Source organism: Ostrinia nubilalis, chromosome 21 (genome assembly GCF_963855985.1).
Source record: "Ostrinia nubilalis chromosome 21, ilOstNubi1.1, whole genome shotgun sequence".
Classification (NCBI taxonomy): domain Eukaryota; kingdom Metazoa; phylum Arthropoda; class Insecta; order Lepidoptera; family Crambidae; genus Ostrinia; species Ostrinia nubilalis.
The window spans coordinates 3,568,474-3,589,269 of NC_087108.1; the positions used below are offsets into that span (position 1 = coordinate 3,568,474).

At 36.7% G+C, this 20,796-nt stretch overlaps 2 protein-coding genes across 2 annotated transcripts in view; one reads left to right on the forward strand and one right to left on the reverse strand.

The window, feature by feature from the left end:
* LOC135082433 (proline-rich protein 12) overlaps positions 1–12,970 on the reverse strand; it is a 56,336-nt gene extending 43,366 nt beyond the window's left edge. The window contains exon 1 of the mRNA XM_063977228.1: positions 12,456–12,970. Within this exon, the coding sequence (XP_063833298.1) occupies positions 12,456–12,534 (79 nt within the window). The 5' untranslated portion in view covers positions 12,535–12,970. The remainder of the gene's footprint in view (positions 1–12,455) is intronic.
* A 1,215-nt stretch (positions 12,971–14,185) lies between these two features.
* Positions 14,186–20,646, forward strand: LOC135082436 (protein suppressor of white apricot-like). The gene is made up of 7 exons (XM_063977230.1): positions 14,186–14,438; positions 14,996–15,165; positions 16,143–16,306; positions 18,861–19,077; positions 19,676–19,737; positions 20,100–20,325; positions 20,540–20,646. Exons 1-7 carry the CDS (start codon positions 14,245–14,247, stop codon positions 20,644–20,646), a joined length of 1,140 nt encoding a protein of 379 aa, XP_063833300.1. The 5' UTR covers positions 14,186–14,244.
* The last annotated feature ends 150 nt before the right edge of the window (positions 20,647–20,796 follow it).

Below are 20,796 nucleotides of genomic sequence, written 5' to 3' on the forward strand. Positions count from 1 at the left end.
TTGTATTTTCCGTGAAAATGTTGACTGGTGATAATTTTTGCGCGCGATATTTAACACAAATGTATCATTGTAAATCATTTGTTTCGTTCTTTTGCCTCATGTCAAATTAATATGTAATTGAGCATTGAATGGAACGTTGTTGGATATCGCTGAATTAATCTGAACAAAATGTATAACAATTATAACGGTACGATACCGTTTATAATTTGTAATTTCAATTAATAATCGATTATACACAAAGGCATAAATACTCATCTCAGAACTAGACATAAATCGGAATAATGAATGTAAGATTAGGAACATAGATATTTCTTCATACATATTTTTCAACAAGGATGGTAATTTTATCCAAATCAACTCGGCCATTCTTTGGTGAAATGTGTTCCAGAAACTGAGCAAAAAAAAATTTTTTTTTTGTTCTTATCAACTGGTAGGTAATCAATGAAAAACATCTTAGCTGGTAATCAAATCATAGACGATGTAGACACAATTTCAGAAAACAGTCGTCTAAAAGTACCAAACATTTTTCATTATAAAAAAAGAGCTATTTTTTTTTATGCTAGACAAGGCAGGTATTTGGCCGCAATCGCACCCGGTGTTAATTAATAATATTATTAGCAATTTCCAACGCATCTCAACACCAGACCACAACGTTGTAAACTTGATCAATGTCATGTTGCTGGTATGTAATATTACGCGGATAATGACGGCGTATAAAAACGCTGGCTCCTGTACACCTATCCGTAAAATCGATGGGCGAGTCCGCATAGTGCACTGCAAGGGGACCCAACCCAAGGTCGGCCCACTGGCACAGTTCGACGATTCCGAGGGGTCATGATGTTGCGAATTGGTTGATTGATAAAATAATGCTGAATACGTGATGGCGCTTGGCGTTGAGGTTTAAAAAAAAAGTTCTATCATAGAGAAAGTTGAAAAATTATGTCACATTATCAGATTTTTTTTTATGTAAGGCTATAGCTGAAATGATGATGATGAAGGCAAGGCAGGTATTAATCGCAATTAGACCGCAATCGCACCTGGTGAGATGCATTCTAGGATAGAACATATCTTCCCTGTAAGTGCCCATTCACTCTCGCCTTGAAAAGACCCGGATTATAGTGTTCAGAAAAGACAGTGAATTCCAGTCCCTAGCTAGTGATCTTATGATAGGCACTTCTTAAAACCCACAAAACACAATCCATGCTAATATAATTAACGCGGAAGTAGCCCCGTATGTCTTATTTGTCTTATCTTTTCACGCTTAACCTGTGGCTTAACCTGCTGAACCGATTTCGATGTTTTTTAATACAGATACATAGTTTTTTTAGAGAGTCCTAAACTCAGGGAAAAATGAAAGATATTATTTTTATCCCGGTTTTAAAACGGGTCACGGAAACACACAAGTGCCTCTATGACAGACGAAATAATTCACGTAGACAAAATTTATAGCCTAGCCTAGGTTAGATAGGACTAAAAACTAGTCGAATGGACTGTCAACTGTTCGTTCATTCAGCCTATGAACAATACTGTAAATTGACTCCTTTCTACTCAATTATCTCTAATTTGAGTTCATTGTCATGACTTTCTTCGTTGGTGGCCATGACGCTAGATTAATCGCAATGATATGAATGATAAGTCGTTATCATTAGACGAAATATTATTTAACACTAGCGTTCCGCCCGCGGCTTCACCCGCATGAAACTTAGTTTGTCACAGATCGTCATAAATTATAGCCTAATGTTATTGGGGGTTATAAAGAATAATACTGTAAAGTTTCATCAAAATCCGTTCAGTAGTTTTTGCGTGAAAGAGTAACAAACATCCATCCAGACATCTAAACTTTCGCATTTATAATATTAGTAGGAAGTAGGATTTACGTAATAATATGGCTTTTTTGTGTCTCAGGTGTTTATACTCTATTCTGAAACGACGCTCTCAAGTCTATTCAAACTTTTTCAAAGTCGAGCAGATATTCTGTTGTCTAATGGACATGGCGCACAATTTTTGTTGAAGATGCCAAAAAAATCTACAAAAAATTAGAATGAATACTGTATTTTTACTTTTTTGGTATCTTTAAAAATGACTGAAATATTCAAGCTCAAAGTGCGCTCTTCCGCTAGGAGCGATTTTCCGCGCGGATTTTGAAAATGTGACGTAGTAACATGAAAAGCTGCATGTAAGATATTATCTGTGTACAATGGTTAGAATGGTTAGTAGGGGAGCCGAAGCGGGGATTTCGGGACTTACTAAAGAGTGGCAGACTAACATACAAGGAAATACTTTGTACCTGGTTGATTACCTTTAAGTATGAATTTTTGATATAAAACGGCATTAGTTCTTATGCCTCTCACCCAAAAAATACCTCAATTAAGCCCAAATTTGAGACCGCAGCCAAACTTTGAGTGACGATGGAAACTAGCCTAGATGGAGGACACGTCATGAAATTGAACTTCTGCTTCTTCATTGATAAAGACTTATCATTTACCATACCTTATCATTTTGTATTCCATTTTCAAGTCACTTTTTTTTCGCTTACTGTTTAAACAAAACGTGGGATTTTTTTAAATCTCAGGTCTTTTGAATGCACATCTGAACGATGTCTGGTTTTAATTTCTTCAGTTACTCCGTGACCATGGCCACAGAATAAGTAATAGTACAGGTACAGAAGGATTACTCCGCAAGACGATTTAAATAAATGCGAGTCTTGCTACGACGCGATACAGTGGAATTCAGCTCGCACAGCACTACGTACCTACAATTTTATTCACCTACAAGTTTTGTCTCTTTCTATCGCGTGCCTCTGAACTCTTCTTACGCTGTTAGGGTTGCTGTCTAGTGAAAAAATAATTAATCTACTTATTTGTAATGAGGTACGTATGTAGGTAAGTATGCATTCATTATGGAAAACCTTGGGAGAGGCCTTTGTCCAGCAGTGGACGTCATTTGGCTGAAACGAACGAACGCATTCTGAGCAGTAGTCATAGTAGGTTAGGTTCCTATACTATCCTAAGAATTATTGATTACCTACATGGCCAACATACCTTTCAGCATCTTTGGTAAGCGAAAAAAAAAGATAAATCCGGTAGATTACTTTTCGAATTTAAACACCCGAACGCCGCACAATATTTCTTTCTCTTTATGTCCATTTTTAAATAATACTTCGATCATAGAATTATAATCATACTACAACGCACGCCAGCGTCCTGACGAGCGCGCGCGTGACACTCGACTGATATAATACCCGCCGGCGGGGCGCTTCGCTGTAGGTAATTATCGGATGTACCGCGCGGAGTGAGCCAGGCCTGCCATGGCGCTTGCAACAGTGCCGAAATATTGGAAACTCAAAACTAAGGTACATGGTAGCAATCCCGTCAGTAATAATAATAGGAAAATGTCTTGAAAAATAAGTAAATCGTATATTACTTTATGTAACTAATTTTATTATGTATCATACTTATAACTAATCACTTCATTCAGAACTAGAAAACGATTCCAAGGATTCCACTTTTCTTCAATAGATGATCAAGATAAAGAGGTATTGATTATAAGTTGCTCTTCCACCATTTCAATTATTCTATCTTACATCTTACTTGATGAAATCTTTTTCAATTTTATTTACATGGTCATAACATTTTCACCATTCCTCTGCACCAATTTGTGAGGTACACCTGAAACCCCCGATAAAGCAGCTATTATAAGAATAATATTTAAAAAAAACCCTCCTTCTGACGCAGTTAGGTAATACACTAAATGTATCCAATTTCACTCCAACTTACTGTCAACTCAACGACGCGCTTTAAAATCAAAGATTGACTTTGAATTATGCCTTATTTTACAATACACATTGAAAACAATATGACTTGCTTGAGCTTTTTTGACTTTTTCACAAAAATAACAAATAGGCATGAAGAGATTACAAAATTTCTGCAGCGACTGACAGTTCACTTGATTTACTTTGACAGGTATAAAGCCATAGACATTTGCCATATTAAAGACACACTTTTCCAATATTTTTGTTTGCCATGAGATTCTGGTACACCTATACCTATCATTTAATGAAAAGATAAACTAAACTTTTTCAGCACAACGAAAATCTGCTTTGGCGCGTAGCAATGCAACGTGACAACTGCAGTTCGGACAGACAACTTTATTTTATGCGTCCACTACACATACAATAAAATTCGAACTATCGCACATTTTTTCTTTTTAATTATAATTCAGTAAAAAATGTTTTTGAAACCTTCATTCAAAATTCAAAAGTTATTATCATATGACAGAACTTATGACCAGACTATGTACATTGAATAAAATATTTTTCTTTTTATCATCAAGCTTAGCAGTCTAATAAGTTACTATGACACTCGAGTTAATCCACATTCAGCACCATAGCCTCCCCTTCTACAAGGCCCTCTACAAATGTCAAAACGTCACTTAACCCTTTTAGCACCAGTTCTTTTGTTTTTGAGAAGATGTACCCAAATTTTTATATCAATTTAATTAAATTAAATAGTCCAGTCGTTTGGTACAAATTAACGTGGTTACCTGGAAAGTGTTCCGGGAGTTTTGAAAATTGGTGATTAAAATAGATTTCGCTATGCTCTCTGTTAGTCTGTTAGTTAAGTGTGATTGCCGCGCTCGTTGCGAAATTGGAAAAATGCTGCCTTAGAGAAGATTTTTGATAGTTACATTCTTTCCTATTTCGTCGTTACAGCCAAATGACGTTCACTGCTGGACAAAGGCGAGAGGCCTTTGGGTTTTCCATAGGTTTTTCATAATGAACAGTCCTGCGCTGCCCGCATTCAGGTTCTTCCCGCGACCTTTACCAGATCGTCGGTCCACCTAGTAGGAGGCCTGCCCACGCTACGTCTTCCAGCCCGTGGTCGCCACTCAAGAAATTTTCTGCCCCAACTCTGTCTGTCTCTACGAGCTATGTGTCCCGCCCACTGCCACTTGATTTTAGCAATTCTGCGTGCTATGTCGGTCACTTTGGTTCTCCTGCGGATCTCCTCATTTCTGATTCGATCACGCAGGGAAACCCCGAGCATAGCCCGCTCCATCACCCTTTGGGTGACCTTGAGCCTTCTTATGAGGCCCATAGTAAGCGACCACGTTTCAGAACCTTAAACTTTCCTATTTATTTCACGACTAGCTTTTGCCTGCGGCTTCACCCGCGTGAAATTTAGTGTCACAGATCGGCATAAATTATAGCCTATATGTTAATCTGGGTTACAAACAATAATATTGTACAGTTTCAACAAAATCCGTTGAGTACTTTTTGCGTGAAAGAGTAACAAACCTGAGACACAGGAATCTTCCTAGTTCAGGTATCAACCCACCAACATTCTTACTTTTTGTTTTTCCTGATTGTTTGTTATCATAATATTATCTGTTATGTTGGTGAGAAATAAACATTACTTTACTTTATTTTAAACTTCCAGACATCCAATTTTTCACATTTATAATATTAGTAGGATACAATTATGTAATGTAGAAACAAACAAGACAAAAAAAATTTATACTTCAGCAACGCGAATTTTTTTATACTTCAGCATATTTAGGACACCCGGCAGAGTGTCCTGCCATGATCAAAGAAAAAAGAACTCGCAATTTAGCAGGTACATTAATTTGACTGTTTCACAACTCTAAATCTATTTAACTTACATTACATGAAATTTATCACATTTATCAAAGCTTCTTAGCTTGTCTATGTCCCAAAAATTATAAAATGAAAAAAGTAGTTGTCAAAAACCTTTTTAAGGCGGATTTTTTTCAATAAGGCGGGCGCGCGCGCTGCTATAAACGAGGTCACAAAATTCGGAAAGAACATAGCGAAATCTATTTATTCACCAATTTTCAAAAATTCCGGAAAACTTTCCAAGTAAAATTAACAAATAACTGGACTATTTACTCGTTATTGAGCACAGAGACACAAACTTGGTTATTTTTCCAGAAAATTTATATTTAAGTGCATAAATGTAAAAATGGCTTCATAGTGCACAAAATTGGCAATAGGTGGCATAATAATGGTTACTTTTTTAGCGCCTAGTTTGAAATGTGATTGAACGATGACAACTAACAACAGTTGTCAGTTAGGTAAAATCTTATTTTAGTTGGAAAAAGACAAAAAGTGGTAAATGGGTTAACGTGCGGGGGCTGCAAAATCATGTTGTGACGTCACACGCGAATATTGGAATTTTTTGAAAATTTTAAAAAGTCCGTAAACTTCTCGAGGCTCTATCTTCGGTAATACTGGATGGATTGAGGTGAAATAAAAACTAGTGTAATGTGTGTGATCTAAACTTTAAATTAAGTCATAATTTAACTTAATATTACAACTTATGCGTGTTGTCCATTGGTCTTTATGCATTCATACAAGTCTATTTAATAAGCCTGAAACAATATTAATAGTGTTGAAGTTATTTTAGAGTGTGTAGTGTGTACTTACAACATAAACGAATTTTCTACAGTTACATTACCCGTAAATCGTGGTACATATTAGTTAAAACTAATTGATGCGGTGAACCTGTTAATTAACGGCTGCTGAAATAATTAGGTTTCGCTAAACAAATTGGTTTTTATTGAATAACCACACTATTTTAAACTGAAAAGAGGGAATTCCTCACGACATTAAAATTACATATTAAGAACAATGAAGTCTGAATATTAACTAGGTAACAGTAGGCTGTACCCCATTTCTATTTATGTTCTTATCAGATATAATTATTGAAAACTATACATTTGTTTATAATTACTGCAAACAGATAAGAGTGCAACTTCATCTTGCTTTTGTATAGTGATTAAAATGTTTATTTAACTAAAATATTATTTGAGATAAAACACACGGATTTCTCATTGTTTGGTTAATCCAATGTAACTCTGTTTGTTATCAGTACTAATATTTTAAAAGCGAAAGTTTGTGAGGAATTATGGATCTGTTATCTCTTCACGCAAACACTACTGGACAGATTTTGATGAAACTTAACAATCTTACAGCTTATAGCTATAGTATTTAGACTTGTATATCGAAATCTTCGAAAGACGAAGCCACGTACAAATACTAGTAAAGGACATAAAACTGTCGCGTGTAGATAGATAGATAGATACATGCGCTTCCGTCCAAAGTCCAAACAAAGGCCCGGTTTTGATTCGTCGCTGACTTTTTTCTTTATTGTGAAAAGGGGTAGGTCGTATCGTGCACGTATTGATTTCCGCGTGCGAATCTACAAATCGGAAACGTAAAATACAACTGCAATTAACACAGAGCACGCAATGGTAGATGTCAAATTAGTTTTGTACATTTTCAAGGTTTCAATAGGAGGGTGATAAAAACTGTAAATAAATCGCGAATCGTACTAACGTTACAATCAGATAAATTTTCACTATTATCGATGGAAACTGCTTTGCTTTTATGTTTTTTATAAGCAGAGCAATGTAGGTATTTGACTGCAATCACACCCTGAAGTTAAGTATGACATTTTCAAATAATTTCGAGCGATCTGAAAAGGGTCGCCTAAAAAAATCGGCGATAGTAATAACAATCACGTCACTTACGCCACGAGACCCGTTTGACTCTCTTCGACGGCGGTCCGGCGTGGATTTTCGGCGGGATCTGCGCCGGCACCCTTCTCAGGGCGCTCTGGTACCGCATCAAGAACGCGTGGACGGCGCATTTCATGGGGGACATGACCGGGCCTGTCAGGCCAGCGGAGGCCGCGGTCTTGCGCGCGCGACGCTTGGCAGACCTGGATCCAGCCCTGCGCCTCCTCCTCTTCCCTTTCTTCGAAACATCGCCCGCGGGCGCCTGAATCTCCTTACAGCCCATCTCGGTGACGCGTCACAACAAAATGGCGGACCGAAAATTTAAAACCTAACGTAACCTACCTAATAACTAGATACACTAAAATAAAATAATAAGAATAACAATACGAATACGATTAAATTAAATAAAACTTTAAAACTAGGGTTGTCGATGAGACGCAATCGACGGAGCGAGAGAAAATACGTAAACACAGACGTGAATATCCTACGTATCAGGTTCGCGATGAAGGTAGTTAAAACTGGGAAGCAAGGCAGAGGGAATTTGGCGAATTTCCTCGGAAACTGTCGCGGGGTTCGCAGCGCACGGACACGTCTCAAAGACTGGCGCAGAAACGGCTGTTGCTTGCACGATAAAAATTCTCAAAAAAAAGTGGGTATTTTTCCGATTCCGACTTGTAACATTTTCGAATATACCGTCGGTTTCTGACAAAACGTAACGAAAGCTGTAAATAGCGACCGGCCAACGGCAATTTCCATTACAACACAAGCACAATTTGTTTTATATTTAATGGAGCAGTTTCATGGTAAACCAAGTTGGATCTAGGAAATAATTAGAAATATTTTAAAATTAAACCAACTTACACAAGTATCTACAATCTACAATTTAACACTATTTACATACATACCTAGTAGAATCGAGTTCAAAACGAAATGCATAAATCACTCTAAAGTTGACCCTTCCGTGCATGCATATTTAAACAAATTGACTGGCCAAAACAGTGACCAGCTATTATATGCATGTAGGTAGGCGTTTGCAGAGAATTCCTGCAACCAGAGGGGTGCGCAATAGGGGAAAGCTTCTCCCTTGACCTTCAAATCCCCGCGGATTTACTCCCTAGCTCAGTAATAATACCTTTTACAAAACGGCCGATATCATTACGCAAAGTTCGTAATCCTACAGTCAACGAATAATATCAAAAAATCGCATACTTTATTAGTTGAATGTATTGGAATATCTATGTGGGAAATATATAAAAAAAAGAATTTGTGTAAACAGGTTCATATTAAAGAAAGTAATGTAATGTCAATCAACAGCTAGGCATCATGTAATCAGATAAAATGTCGGCTGTTGTGTTGATGAGTTGCGAAAAAAAAAAACCTTTTTTCTAACGGGACTTTGCCGCCACATTTGTTTCTTGAACTCTGGCCTATAGTTTTCTAAAAGAAAATTAACAAATATCAGGTCCTCAGTAAGTAGGATAAGTAAGAATAAGAATGTATTAATTTGCATTAGCTTGAAATAAGCTATTAATGCGCGCGCATCTTTTGTTCAAAATCACTTCAATTTTAATACTTAATTAAATAATAAGCAAAAGTTTAATGAATAATACGTTTTCACATGGCAACAAGAGAATCTCTTCCTCCCTCAGATTTTTGCCGTTTATACCAAAGGGTAACTGGCAGAGAACTTATAGCAATAAATTCACCATCATCAATCAATTTATAAAGGACTAAAGAATAAATAAACATGACTATTAACATTCAAAATTTGCTGGTTTACAGTTACTAGACAGTAAATAAAATTTCATGTGTATAGAAAATGTGCAATACAATTAAAAAATATACAGGGTGGCCAAAACAGTGAGGTCTAAAAGAAAAATTTAGATTCCTTACATCAAAGTGTACCTAAATCACCCCCATGTATATGATACGATTGTGCTTAGTTTAGGAGATAGAGTTAATTTTGTGATATTTTAAAATTTTATGACCTAGTAGGCTTTAAACATTTTTATCTTTTTTTTGTGTTAACTTTTTTCAGATTTCTTTTTTTCGACAGATTTGTTATTAATTGTAGATGTTTGAAAAAAATTATCACCTTCCTATCTTTGATTCAAGATACAATAGTTTTGCTAGAAACATTAGAATTATGCTTTTATCAGAACACTATCAAATTTTCAACTTAAAAGTTTAAGTAAAAAAAAGAACTTCCATAGGTCCAAAACCATTTTAAAAACTGCGCCGTTTCCTGAACATTCATAATAATACAAAAAAACATGTACTTAATGGGCCACTATTTCCTGTAATCGGTCCACTAAAGTGGTAAGTCGGAGATTCCGTTACCTGTTTTTGACTTTCTTAGAGTGAATTAATATTGGGAATCCTCTAAGTTTACATTACGTAGAACAGATTTAGAGCAGTAACTGGACAGAACATGTTTTTATTCTCATCGAGGAAGCTCTTGCCCTTCATCAAACCTGGTGGAAACTGATGATTAGGCTGAAGGTGGAAGGGAACTTCAACTACAAAGGAACTATGGCTTCCTACCTCCAAATGCCGGAATACAGTAATGCTATTAATATTATTGTTATAGTGACAGACTTAGGAAAATAGAGTTGCTAGCCAGGCAGACTTAGATCAAACCTTACCACCAACCAAACCGAGCAGAAAATTTCACCTCCACTGGGAATCAAACCCGGGACCTCTGAAGCTTACCTCTTAGCACTTGAAGGCAGAGGCAGTTGTTACATTTTACTATTACCCTTAAAATACCTACTACAGTGAGAAGAACAAGGATCCCATTTGGTTTATGTTCATTAAAACTTACTTAAAATAACAATGTGTTCCGGAATTCAGAGGTAGGAAGCCATAGTTCCTTTGTAGTTGAAGTTCCCTTCCACCTTCAGCCTAATCATCAGTTTCCACCAGGTGTGATGAAGGGCAAGAGCTTCCTCGTTGAGAATAAAAACATGTTATGTCCAGTTGCTGCTCTAAATCTGTTCTACGTAATGTAAACTTAGAGGATTCCCAATATTAATTCACTCTAAGAAAGTCAAAAACATGTAACGGAATCTCCGACTTACCACTTTAGTGGACCGATTACAGGAAATAGTGGCCCATTAAGTACATGTTTTTTTGTATTATTATGAATGTTCATGAAACGGCGCAGTTTTTAAAATGGTTTTGGACCTATGGAAGTTCTTTTTTTTACTTAAACTTTTAAGTTAAAAAATTTGATAGTGTTCTGATAAAAGCATAATTCTAATGTTTCTAGCAAAACTTTTGTATCTTGAATCAAAGATAGGAAGGTGATTATTTTTTTCAAACATCTACAATTAATAACAAATCTGTCGAAAAAAAGAAATCTGAAAAAAGTTAACCCAAAAAAAAGATAAAAATGTTTAAAGCCTACTAGGTCATAAAATTTTAAAATATCACAAAATTAACTCTATTTCCTAAACTAAGCACAATCGTACGATATACATGGGGGTGATTTAGGTACACCTTGATGTAAGGATTCTAAATTTTTCTTTTAGACCTCACTGTTTTGGCCACCCTGTATTTTATTCCTGCATATCAATACATAATAAATAATGAAGAGAAGCGGTTTATTTCGGAAAATATATTCAGACGTGTTTTTGCCTGAGGCTTTGTCATCTGGTGTCTGATCTGTCACATGAAGTCTATATCACCACTAGTCCACCGATCAAAACCAATAACAATTTATGTTAACCAAAAACATAATAATGAGGTTTCATATCGTAATGATGAGAAACAACACAAACTTTCTGCACCTACCACCAAAATTTTGGCAAAAATAGTTCAATACTTTTACATTTGTATTAGACAGAAAGTCAATGTTCTTGCATTACGTCTTGGGATTAAAACTTCATACTAAGAAGGCATCGGTGAATTTTCATTTCTGAAAATCTATCATTTAACTTTCGGGATATCGTAGGGAATCCATCAATAATTACCTACTAACAAGTTAATTTGTACCCATCAAAGCATATCTTTTTTTAAACTCCAGTTTTGATTGTTAGTATAAATTTTAGTTTCAAGAATATTAATACTAATATAGTTTATCAAAATCACTTAGAATAAATAAATAAATAAATCAGACTCTTTTGGGCATTCATTGCATTATTACTAGTGTCACAATAAGCCAACTGCACCTGCTTGAAAAAAACCTAATTATCGAAGTTAGGAATGTACCCTATAGTTCCAGTTTCTTGAAAGAATGTTATTTGATTTTCAATGACCATTTGAATGTCAATAGACTTTCCTTAACAACGTTATTAGTTCTTCATTGATGTTCAACGCATTAACAACGGCTGAAGACAACTTATATTCAATTATTTCCAGTATGTAATTTATCTTTATCTCTTCAATTATTGATAGGCAGATATTTTTTAAATTATGGTCTTTTGATTCATGAGTTGACATGATGACACATCTTATTAATTTATTGCAATTAATGATGCAAAAAGGTGATGTTCGGAATGTAGCCAAAACAAGTTTTACCAACACAAAGGATAATGACCTATACATATTTTTGTTTAATAACAAGCCAAAATTAAGCTTTCCTTTAAGAGAAAGAATAAAAACACAAACATTACATATTCAATTCTAATTGAACAGGTTAGAAAAATCCAATCAGTTTCTAATTTGTATGTCACAAAAGCAGCAGTTTGAGAAGGCCAAATACCTGCATTATTGTGACCTACTTAACTCTAGGAGCGTTTTCATGACGCCTGCAACGCAACGAAGAGACCTAACTGTAAATAATAGAAGCAAAGTGATATTTTGTAAACAATCACTGCTCTACTTGGATTTTATCTAGAGAAATCTAAACTAAACGGGAGTCTTTATGTGACTGACTGTGAAGTAGATGATAGGGCAGTCTGAAAAGCACTTACCTTCGTATTTAGAGCCATCCTTTGGGCTTTCGTCGTGAGGTTTCTCTTTCAAAGACGATAATAGGTTCACAGCTGACATAGCTCGCAAGTCTCAGATCAAACACTCAATTCTTCAGTCTTCGCTCAATATATTAACTTTGCTAAAAGTCTAAAATAACTTTACAATATTTACAAAAGTGTTCAGGAAATTATTCTATCACCTAAAGGTATTGTTTATTATCACAGACTTTTCGTTTTTCAATACGGATAAAAACGTCCACGCATGAAAATACTATCAATATTTACAAGACTCTAGATATAATAGACTTATTTACACATTTAAAAACTAACGTTTATCAGCTAATTTTAACAAATAGGCTCTAGCGGTCACAAGATACTCATAACTAAAAGAATTTATCAGTTTTCGATGCAAAAATATATAAAACGTCCGCCATATGCCTTTTGAAAACGTATATTCTGATGCTGCAAAATTTAAGAGGTACTTGGTCAAAGGAAGTTTCCCCAAACCAACTCGAGTTATTATGTTCTATCCAATTTGGCTAGGTTATATCCAGTTGCCATTTATTATTTTTTATTAGCAAACGGCATTCTTTGTGCTACGCACCTATTTCTAAATCACCATTATAACCTTAATTTTATTTTTGTTATAATTAATAATTTTATTTAAATTTATTTTATTATTAAATGCAATAAAACATTGACCTAAATAAAACAATAACATTCTCTCTACCAATGTATTTTTCTGAACGAAAACGAAACGAATGCTCTTTTGTTTTGCGATCCGTTTAGAAACATTTTATTGTAAGAATCACAGTATAGTAATAATTAAGTATCAATCGTTTTAAATAATTGAAATAAATAAAAATGTTTTCAAGTCTTTTAATTATTTATTTAATAAACTTTTTTATCTGAAAAACTTCTGAACCACAGATATCCATATCTGTGTTCTGAACATGGTTCTGTGGGTCTAGTCAAAATGCCATCACAAACCAATAGGAAGTTTTCACTAATGTCAGTCGCCGCGTCACCAGTAATTCGATTCGATCGGAAAATGGCAGCCAAAATGCACATTGAACCACCAACGACGCGGCGATATAAAAGTTCATTCAAAATCGAATAAAAGTTAAAAAATGTCTATGACTTTGCGATTGTTTTTACTTTTTCTAGCTTTTTTTTATAAATTAGTTTCTTCCTCTCTCTGTTTACGTCTATGCTTCGCTGTCAAACTAGCTGTCAAAACGACATCGCGATACGGATTTGTCAAAACAACCTTAGGGTGGGTTGCACCATCTTAGTTTAACTTTGACAAACGTCTAAAATCTGTCAAACTCCATACAAAAAACACCGGTTAACGTCATAGTTACGGTCAAAGTTAGGTGGTGCAACTCACCCTATTGGTTTCGATCGAATCGAAGCTTATCACCGGGGTTTTAGTAATCGCAATGAAAATGGCGGGTGTTGCGATTCGATTCGATTTTGATTGAGTCTTAAATGCATGTTGGCTAAGCCTTTGTATGGGAAATTTCAATCCAGTCTTTCGATTATCGATAGGTAGGGCTTTGCGATTCGATTTTTTGCCGTTTGACTAAGCCTTTTTTGTTATCGACCTCTTTTGCGATTTGTTTATTTGTTTGCGACTGGTTTGCGATGGGTTTGCGATTTTAAAGTGCGTTTTGACTAGACCCGCTGAACGCTAGCTTTAGCTAACCTGTCAAATGTCAATATTGACAAAAAAAAATCTTGGCTGTGTGCGTGTGATGGTGAATTTCGCGTTGTAAATTTATTAAAAATGTCTCTAAAATGGACTGGGAATCGTAGTGAATCCGGTATTTTGCGTAAAAGTGAATGTAAAGAGAAGAAAGAAGAACTATTCGTGTTCGGGTACTCGTGCAAATTGTTCAGGGACAATGAGAAAGCCCTGCACATTGACCAAGGAAAGCACCTCATTCCGTGGATGGGGGATGAAACATTGAAAATCGACAGGTTCGATCTGTTTTTTACTATAAGACTGCTAACTGTGGCGCTAAAAACTATAAAGCGACTGTCAATGGTCAGAAAAAACTAAATTTTGGAAGAGCTTTAAGATTTTCGCAGAGGATATTACTTGAAGCAGTGACGGGGTGCAAGCAGCGGCAGTGTGCGCCGGGCCGGCGTTACGTTACGGTGACAACCCTCGGTGGTATGTATATCTGGAGCGGTACCCTTGCGTATGTATAATCTGCCATTTGTCTTGAGACATGAGATGAGTGTTCATTTTGACTGAGCAAGTGTTAGGTTTATATGCTCATTCAAGAGATTGTGTGGGAATTTGACTTCAAAGTTCCTCATATCATAAGATTTCACTCTAAACTTGTAAAGAAATCATTACAGTTAGTAATAAGTGTCTATAGTCTTAATAAAAACTTACTAATTGAACAAATAACTATAATTAAGTAGGTTCTTACTAGTAATATTTTCCCTGAATTACATTGTAATTATGTAAAGGCTTAATTGTGTACACAAATTGTGTTCGAGTAGTGAGGCATTTGTTATTTGGACAGGTATGATGCTCGAGGGGCCCTGCACGACCTGTCGTCGCACGAAGCCCCGTCCGGGGGCTTCGACTGGCGCGTGGAGCTCACTAAAGCGGAGCTGGAAGTGGAACAACTGTGTGACGAAGAGAGGTACCGAGCCCTGCACACGGATGAAGATGAGGAGGAAATGTACAAAGGTGTGTAAACAACTTGCCATAAAACTACATACAATATTTTAGTAAGCTGATTAATTTTATGTCATCACCCATGTATGGAAGTTAACCAGGGTGGAAAAAAATCACAATTTTTTTATTTTAATCAAAAAAATCAGTTTTTTTTTGAATAAATCGTGATTTATTTGATTTATATTGATTTTTTTGATTTTTATTCGATTTTGCAATCATTGCCTTGGTTTTTCATGCGGAAAACATGTTTATTTAGGTACAATTGAGGTATAGTACTGGGAACAAGCCAAAAAAGTTAAATTATGTAAGATGGTATGTCATATTTTTACTGAAACAAGAAAAAACTCTTCAAAAACAGCTCGTCCTAAGTGGTGTCTGTTTCCATTACAAAAACACGAATATCTTTTTACAAGTATCAATTTTATTTTTTTCGCAAAAAAAATCTATAGTGAAAATATTTTTTTCTAATTTTCCATACAGAACGTCTATTTCATACTTGAACACCTAATATTAACATTGTTTTGAACATTACAGTTGATTAATATGCACTCCCAGCGTTGCATTAATTCCATTTTAGTATATTGATTTAAATCAGTGATTTTTATTAAAAAAATCATGCAATAAAAATCGTGATTTAAATCATGATTTAAATCAAGTTGATTTAAATCATGCAACCCTGAAGTTAACTGAAATAAATTTCTTCAATCAGACATTTAAACTAAAGAATATGTAGTTTATTTGGCTTTATTATTTTTTATCTCCATTCTCTCCTCTATGCATACTGTAATGTTGTGTTTTTCAATTAGCACTACTAACTTGTATTACATACAGATTCACAGAGAAGCATAGAGATCTTTGGAGAAGGCTTATGTCAAGGGCAAACTGGAGATGATAAATTAGAGGACCGTTAAATTATATTGTTAAAATAATTACCTACAATGTTGTTAAAATTATTATTTAAAATATCTTTTTTATTTTTTGTACAACAGAAGAGGAGCTGAAGCGTCTCCACGCAGCGGGCTACGGTCAAGTGGGCTTCAACTACGAGGCCACGCAGCAGGAGCCGGCCGCGCCCGCGGCTCCCGTGGAGGTCGATGAACCTTTCCTGCCTACGCCTGCGTTTAAGGCACTGCTGTCGCTGGAAATTGTCTTGGTAAGTGTATAAAGTAACGTTTTTGTATACATACTCTGGATTTAAATAAACCCGGGTCTTAACGCGACATTTATTAATGAGTTACATTATATAAGGTGTTATTTTTTGTACTGATCATACTTTACCAACGCATCTAATAAAATCATACAAATACAACCCAAGTGTTTTTAAAAAAAAATTCAGGCTAGTTTTCGAGTAAAACGACAAAGAATGTTTCGAAAAAAATAAAAAATAAATCATCCTTTGAGCGCGGTGAGTATTCGTTTGTACGCACTATCGTAGTAGCCGGCCGAGGGCAACGACCACTGCCACGTGCCGCGCCGCGTGAGTCGGCCATATTGATATCGCTGCCAGTCGCTCCGCGCCCACAGCCCGCGCCGAGCCGCCGATCGGCATGCGGGAGCGCAACAACATAAATAATCGTCCCAGTCCGTCCAATGCGCCCAAACGTATTGCAGTGTATGTGTGATTTATTACAATGCCGCGCTTGATCAATAACAAAACGCAGGTGAAATTATGTTTCGGGCACACTAACTGGCCGACGAGAAACATTGACGAGTCGAAAACCTTCATACCTTGCTTGTTTGGAGCCGCGCAGCGCTTCAGGGAGCGCAGCCGTATCCTGACTTGACGAGATTCCGTGCGCTTCGAGGACGAAGTTCTGGATTTCAATTTCAATCACCGGCACAGTGCTGGCGGTACCCAGATGCGAGCGCCGCAGACGGCGGCTTTTGCGTAAAAATACGGAATGCCTTATCAAGGAGTTGTTGCCAGAGGGCCACGACCGCGACCTAGTTCTATCGATGGTTATTGCGGAAGTCTACCTAGGTACATACCTACAGTGTGATTTGGACAGATGAGTGCTTGTTTACGCGAAAGGGACTTTTTCCGTAAAAAAGTTAGTGCGCGAATTGTGAATACAACATCCGACGTGGTGTCTAGTGAACAGCAAGCAAGTGTGCAGCCCGAAAGCATTACCTCAATTCGATCGTGGCTAGATTAGACAGTGCAAGACAGTGTTTACGTGAACATTCAACAAAGGCTTGACGTTCAAAATGTATTGTGATTAGTGTAATAATAACCTAGGAACTTTAAATAACAACATTCAAAATAGGTAAATGTGTGAATAAGTAAAATCAATGAATCTAAAGTGTGATGGCAAATCATAATTTAGGAATTAAAACCAGGAAAATTGATCAGTGAGTTTTATTTACAACACCTATTCATATTCAATATTAGGGTGCATTTCCACTGAAGCGAAGCGAAGTAGTAATAGGTATGTACCTATCAATTTTTTATTACGTCTCTAAATAAATTGCATAGGCATTACGAAACCGTAGATATTGAATTCCAATTTCTATCCTTTTTTAAATTTCTAGTTTAACGCGGATGATTCGCCTCGGTTCGTTGGAAAAGTCCCCCGCTATTACACTAATGAAAATACACTTATTTACCTACTTATGTAGCTAGATTTTGTTTCTCCCAGCGCGTAGTACCTATTAACATGACGTAACATCGTAGGTACATACTCACGAGTGATAATTTTTGGTAACGTAGGTTTAGTGTAATCTAACCTTTATGTGTGTGAACGTTGAATGAATGCGCGCGGCCATTGTTCGTACTCGTATGAATGAAATGAGTAAAGAAAGAGAGAGAGGCAGTGAGTGAAGACAGGATGGTTGTAAAAATAATATCTTTTTTTTGTTAAGAAAAGTAAAAACAAAAACTAGCCTGATTTTTTTTTTAAAAACACTTGGGTTGTATTTGTATGATTTTATTAGATGCGTTGGTAAAGTATGATCAGTACAAAAAATAACACCTTATATACTCACGGCTTGACGTTTTGGCGGCTTATTCCACTATTATTTATTATATTTATAATTTGGTTAATGGGGAATAGTGAACAAAAAGTTCACTAATCCCTGTTGTATTAGGTTTTTATTTTTAACGTAATGAGGATTAATGAACTAGAATGAATGAATAGTGGAATAAGCCGTTTTGGCTGCTATACTATGTGACCACGGCTGCAGCATAGCATTAAGATCCGTGTCTTTCTATTAAAGTCGAAATGGAAGGCTAAAGTTTATAATCTTATACTCTGGATTATCTGGTGGCAGTGGCCTTACTATAGAGTGGCAGGGCTGGCAATTTGCCACGGGCCTAAACGCACCCCCCCCCCCCCTCGCGATTCTTGGTTGGATGGTTCCAGGCCCCCATGAAAAAGAATCCCTAGATATGCCAAGGGCCCTCAGATGGTATAGTTCGCCACTGTCTGGTGGTTCCTTTAAAAATGGTATTAATATAATTATGATCGTTGGACATTTATAATAGCATCATAGATACAGTTATTATTAGCTTAGGGAAAAGCATGACATGAACTTGGTTGAACAACAAAAACAATAAAATAATATTTATAATAACCCTGGGTTGCACCATCATACTTTAACTATAGCAAATACTACAAACCAAAATCTAAAAATTGCCACACACATAAACACCGATTATAGTTACAGTTAAAGTGCATTGAGGTTAATAGCTGATTTATCTCCAACAGCCCGAGTCCCAAAAGCAGAACGCTATAATCGAGAAGACGGCCAAGTTCATAGCGTCCCAAGGTGCCCAGATGGAGATCTTGATTAAGGCGAAGCAGGGAGACAACCCGCAGTTCCGCTTCCTGAATAAAGATGATCCGTTGAATCCGTACTATGCTGCTCTCATCGCGCTGGTCAAAGCTGGCAAGTGGCCGGAGAAGGAAGTGGAGGTTGTTGAAGGTAAGTCTGTTCATGGAATATCAAGCTACACTGTAATTATAGTAAGAGCTATTTTGTATTGTAAAAATGTCTGATGGGTTTATCTGCTGTACAATGGATTTGGGAAATTAAAAGTTCTCAAAAGATGACAGTTGGTACATAAGTCTTACTATAATTTTAGGTAAGGTATAAAAATAAAGTACAGTTAGTGTCAAATAGTTTGTGACACCCAAAGTAGCCAATAATTTCACAACACATTTTTGTTACTATTGGAATAAGGTTGTGTTATCAACTTTTTGGCCACTTTGGGTGTCACAAATTATTGTATTGACGCTGACTATAAGCCTAGGCGCAGACCACCGATTTTTAGTTGGCCGGTAGTTGAACCCGATTTTAATTTTTATGATGAACCGTCCGATACCAAATCGTTGTAATGTACGCACTTTCATACATCTCCGTACTGATTAACAGCCCGAATCCAACTATCGGCCAACTAAAAGTTGGTGGTCTGCGCCTAGGCTAAAAGTTTCAACATTATTTAGTAACATAGTATATCTAAAGGGTCTGTGAGAAAAGTAAGCTGATAACATTTTTTATTGCTTGCCTTGTTTATTTGCAGAGAAACCACCAGAAACCGAAGAGTACCTACATCCAAGTTTGGCGTCAACAGTTATCGAGTCTGTAAGTCAAACTTAATCATATTTACATTGTTAATTACGTCAATTACCGTTCAAGTGGTTGGAGATAAAAAAATGTGTTATTTTTTATTTTAATTTAGACGTACCAAAACATTATTATTTGGCCTTGGCATTTAAACATGGCGTATTTCCATCACATGATAAGGAAGGTCGTGCATGTCACGATTTTGATAGCTTTTTTATTCTGATACCAGTATTTCCTAAATCAAAGATTCTGTGGGTATAATAAATAATTCGTTAGTAAAATTTGCTCCCAGCAAGATTCGAACCCGCAACTGATCCATTACGCGAGCTACTAAGTTCTCGATAAAATACTATACTCACTTTTATTTACTTTTTTCACAGGCCCCATCAATCCCAAGCATCCATTACCGACCGTCAGCCGACTGCGACTACACGATGCTAATATCAAAAATGCGGGGCGAAACCTCCCTAGATGAGGCCTACACGCCGGAATTGGCACCGGGCGAAGTGGCCCCGCCGGGAACTGAACCTCTGCCGCCGAGAGCGAGCGCTGAGATCGCGCGGGCACCCGTCATGTATAACGCCTCGCAGCCGCCGCCTATCATTAGTGAGTCATTTTCATCATTTCAGCCACAGGACGTCCACTGCTGAACATATGCCTCCGTCATAGGTCTAGCATAACTGAGACAGTGTCTAAGCTATGGGAGCGGCACGGGAGGGGTGTCATATGACGTGACAAATCTGAAGTCTCGCTTGCGTTTGTTGTCACAAAAATACTCTTAGGCCTGTAGTATTAAGTATGCGGGGCGAAACCTCCTTAGATGATTCCTACACGCCGGAATTAGCATCGGGCGAAGTGGCCCCGCCGGGAACTGAACCTCTGCCGCCGAGAGCGAGCGCTGAGATCGCGCGGGCACCATTGAAGTAATATTACTACGTATAGAACAGACATCGCGAACAAAATATGTACAGTGCGGGGTGCGGGGCGGGAATTTGACGGACAGCTGTCAGTCAAATCCATGACTATCAAGTTTCATAATTTATGGCGATAAAATCTGCACCAGAAAATGTCGTACTT

Excerpts from the sequence above, each read along its gene's own strand:
- LOC135082436 (XM_063977230.1), top strand. The coding sequence starts at position 14,245 with ATGTCTCTAAAATGGACTGGGAATCGTAGTGAATCCGGTATTTTGCGT. Across the intron at positions 19,078-19,675 it reads GGAAGTGGAGGTTGTTGAAG|AGAAACCACCAGAAACCGAA; the intron begins GTAAGTCTGTTC and ends GTTTATTTGCAG. Across the intron at positions 20,326-20,539 it reads GCAGCCGCCGCCTATCATTA|ATGATTCCTACACGCCGGAA; the intron begins GTGAGTCATTTT and ends AAACCTCCTTAG.